At 51.5% G+C, this 4,542-nt stretch overlaps 1 protein-coding gene across 1 annotated transcript; it reads left to right on the forward strand.

The window, feature by feature from the left end:
- Nucleotides 1-346: 346 nt before the first annotated feature.
- LOC112459056 (protein kinase 4-like) lies at nucleotides 347-4,536 on the forward strand (the record flags this gene model as incomplete). Its single annotated transcript, XM_025022954.1, has 2 exons — nucleotides 347-2,596; nucleotides 2,696-4,536. Coding segments are annotated over exons 1-2 (2,873 nt in total), but the record flags the coding sequence as incomplete, so codon positions are not given.
- Nucleotides 4,537-4,542: the final 6 nt, after the last annotated feature.

Here is a 4,542-nt window from a genome sequence, read left to right on the forward strand (position 1 = left end):
ATAAAGGAGTGAGAGTTCTTCCAGCGAAGGGAGCGTGATGGAGCGATGGAGCCTTCGTGAGAGAAAGAGAAAATTTTAACGTTAGACGAAGAGAGACACGATTCGCCGGTGTGTTGAAAGAGAAGGGAGAAAGACGTTCGAGAGAACGACGGAGCGAGTGGAAGAGAGATCGTTGTAGAGAACGAGGGGGGAACGCGCTGTGGTCCGAGAGAGAAAGGCAGAATTCGAAGAGTCGGCAAGTGACGAAGAGGGGGTGGCGAAGGAAGCAGTGTGGGGCGAAACACGATGAGGGAGGGGTGAGGGGAGGAGAATGGTGCCTTGGCGCGAGCTCGAGGTCTGGAAACTACGGAATTTCTACCGGCAGAATAGTCCCGGCGTTCGTACGATACGGTTCTACGATAGTAGTGAGCAAGTGTAAATCGAATGAGAGTGAGAGACAGAGAACAAGAGAAAAAAGAGAAAAGAGAGATAGAGTATGAGAAGGGGAGGCCGGACGGAGGGGTGACGCAAAGCTGAGGTGGTTGCGTCTCATTGTATTCGCGGCTTCAGCTTCTATCGTTCTCTCTCGCAGTACTGGAATACTCCGGAATACGCGACGTCAAGTGATCACTTTTGAGACGCCCGCGATCAATCGTGAACAGAGACTCTGAGTGAGCTACGAAAAATAGACATCGCAGTGAACAGTAGTGCAAAGTTAACCGCGCTCGTGACAATTTTCGAGATAAAGATCCTCGGGGATTTAAGACGCGTTTCTCTCCGGGATTCTTCTTTCGGAAGCGCGTGACTGTCTCGCCGAACGGGAGTGACCTTGCTCCGAAACGAGCAATGCAGATACGAGAGCCGCTGGCGTGCCGCTCAACATGTAAATCATGAGCGATACGCGCGTTTACTTTTGTTTTGTTTCGTTTGTCCCGGCGCGCGCGCCGGCATAGTTCGAATCTCGTTATCGAAAGCGTTCCCGGCACCGCGGTGGGAGCTAGCGAGTGATACCGTCCCCGCTGTCGTCGTCATCGTCGTCGACACGTCGTCCAGCCGAGGCCGACGATGCCGCACGCAGTGATCGCGATTTCCCGAGCGACATTGAGTTGGATATTCGCGTCTGGAATCAGTACGATCATATGATAAATGTAGAACACGCTGTATCCCCGTTTTCTTTTTGTTTTCTCCTTCCTTCTCTCTTTTTTATTTGATCCCTTCTCTCACTTACCCCCACCTGTCACCACTGGCTCAGCTGTCGACCAAATCACTAGGCATATTGTTTCACCCCCGCCGAGACTGAACCAACACATGTGACTTATCTCATGGTGTCGTTTCGTGCTACCACCGTCGTCGTGTCCTTATGATATCTCGCGTGGCTTTACCGTGTCACGGGACAAGGGCAATTCAGGAGGTGATGAGGTGAAACAATCGAAAACGGGCGTGTGGCAGGTACTCATGTTTTCGTCCGTTTTCCTTCTGTTCGTGTTGTGTACAAGCTACTGTTTGATCGTGTGTATTACGCGTGCGGGTAAACGACGATTGAAGCGCGTGACTTGACGGCCAAGAGACGGAGGGAGAGGACAATATGAGTGAAATGACGAGTGCCGTCGAAACGCAACAGCAGCAGTACGTAGGCAGTAGCTCGAATGCGGAGTATCATTGCAAGGATTGCCGTCTCACCTTGGATAGCGAGAAGAGTCTGGAAGTGCATCTGCGCTATCACCACGAAAATTTGTTAAAGTGGGGCAATAAGACACAGCAGGAGGAAAGCAATAATAATAACAAGACTGGTAATCATAATAGCCACGTGAGCGCCAACTCGGACAGCGTGCCGGCGGACTCGAGCGAGCCATCATCAATGTCGCCCTCTCAGGATCCAACATCATCGCAACAACAAGCACAACAACAGCAGCAACAATCACAACAACAACAACAACCACAACAACAACCACAGCCTGCCATACATACAGTTCTATGTCCGCCATACGATCAATTTCGATCAATGTATAACGACAGCAGCTACATGCAGAATTACGTGCAGAACGATCAGACATACATCATGTCTCATACCTATTCGCCATCACAGGAAGACGGTCAGAGTAACGGCGGGCGCGACGGTTATCCGCGCTATAACCCGTATCAGCAATTGTTTCCTTCGGATCGCGGGACTTCTAACTCTACCAGCCCGCAAAGCCCGCCTTTTCAATGCGACAAGTGCGGCGTTGTTTATGAGGACGCGAATCAATTAGGCGAGCACATGAGAACGAGTCATTTAAACTCGCCTACTGCGTATCCATCTGCGCCTCAGTATCAGCAGCTGGGTAACAGTCCTCAGCAGCAGGGCCAGCAGTTGCATCCGTCGCCGCCTCTCTCGAATCAACCACAAGCCGGCTACGATTACAACGGACAGACGATCAAATCCGAGATGAAGCAGGAACAGCCCGAGGAGCAAGCTGAGATTCTTGACTTGGATTCTCATAAAGTGCAAACGCACAGATACGAGGAGGAGATCATGAGGTTGCAGCAGCAGCAGCAACACCAGCACCAGCATCAGCAACACCAAGGACTTCAAATGCAGATGCATCATCAACAGGTGATGCAACAGCAGTCGCTTCCGGTGAGTTCTATGTTAAATTGGCCACCTATTCAGACTCACGATTATGCTGGACACCCGCCAATGGGTCCCATAAACAATGTTCCACCTATCGCTGATCAGGATCAATACATGCGCGGTCAACACATGCCTGTGGAGCACGGGCATCAGGGTTCGCCGATAATCACGAGCACGCAACCGATGTCGGGCCATCAGATGCCCACGGGATTCGTGCAGCAAACACCGAAAGCACCGTTGGCGAATCAATCCTGGAAAAGCAACGAGCCGCGTCGCCCAAAGACGTACAATTGCACTGCGTGCAACAAGTGGTTTACAAGCTCAGGACATCTGAAGAGGCATTATAATACTACGCTACACAAGAACGCTGTCAAAAATGGAAAGGAGCCTGATCCAGCAACTTTGCCGATCACTGCTCATCATCATCCTACTAGAGAGAATAACGCTGGTCATTCGACGAGCGGCAGAGGCAGCGGCGCTCCCGCGCGTTCTCCACCGGAGCTATCTTCACGGAGTCCCCCAAACTTGATGGCAGGTCCCTCGGGCGAGGCGACGGGGGGCCTGCTTCACACGCCCACCACGCTCTGCAACAATTCCAACAGCAGCAACAGCAGCAACGAATCTTTAGTAGTCCTGGTGCAGCAGCAGCAGCAGCAGCAGCAGCAGCAGCAGCAGCAACCCCACCTGGTTCATGTGGGAATCAATTCCCCGGTGTCGCCGCTAGTGGGACACCATCAGCAACAAATGGGTACTGCGCCTCAGCAACTGGGCCTCCAGCAGCAGCAACAGCAGCCCCACCTGCCAACGGGTTCGTCGGGCCAGCCGGTGCATCATTCCACGACTTCGCCCATGCCCCCGCCGGTGGCATCGCACATGAATTGTCCTTCGCCAATGGCCTTATCATCCCACCCGGTTCATCACATGAACTCGCCGCCCGGGTCGGTCCATCCGGCAATGACTTCGCCCACAGCGATGGAGGGTACTACGATGCCTCATCAGCAGTACCCAAACGCCTTGCCCCCCCACGTTACAGTTACTACCAACCCGGTGGCCCCGCTGTCTATCCAAGCGGCTACCATGCAGCTACATACTACTGGTAACGAGCAAGACGAGCGGCCACAACACCGCTCGTTGCCCGATTTTAGAACTATCGCGCCGGTTTACACTGAATTACAGCTCGTAGATCAAAACCAGATACAAGTCTTTAACGTGGGGGGGCTAAAGGAGGAGATCATTCCTCAAGAGTCCTTTGAATCTTCAGTACCGACCTATGACTTATATCAGTCGATGCGTTACAAGACGTTGACCGATGAAATGATGACGTTGCAGATAAATCCAAACGGCATAATGCAAGGTCAAGAATATCTCTGCCAGAACTTTCAGAAAATTAATATCGAGTATAACAATAATATAGTGTACGTGGGACAGGCGAAGGAAGATTTGGACCCGAATGTCGGTGTGCCAATCAAGAAACAGCCAGTCAAGAAAAGTAAAGGTACCACAAACAAGCGCAAGGTTGTTCAAGTCAGGACTACCAATGCTAGATTTATATCTAAAGACGGCTGCCACATGTGCATCGACTGCAATAAGGCCTTTACCAAACCCTGTTACTTGACGCAGCATAACAAGAGCTTTCACTGTGGCGATAAGCCTGTTAAATGCACGCAATGCGGCAAACGGTTCTCGAACAATGAGCAGCATGATAAGCATCAAGGAATGCACTCGCAAGCGAGGAAGCACAAATGCGAAGAGTGCCCAAAGGTATTCGCTCACAAAACTGACCTCAAGCGACATAATTGCGTCCACACTGGTGATAGGCCGTTTACATGTGAGACTTGCGGCAAGGGATTTATCAGGCAGGACCACATGAAGAAACATCAGGACACACACAAAAGAAAAATGCAGATGAACGCCAATCGAAATGCGGCCCAGCGGTACAGAGAAATGCACAC

Source organism: Temnothorax curvispinosus, unplaced genomic scaffold (genome assembly GCF_003070985.1).
Source record: "Temnothorax curvispinosus isolate PA1 unplaced genomic scaffold, ASM307098v1 QBEX01009480.1, whole genome shotgun sequence".
NCBI classification, from domain to species: domain Eukaryota; kingdom Metazoa; phylum Arthropoda; class Insecta; order Hymenoptera; family Formicidae; genus Temnothorax; species Temnothorax curvispinosus.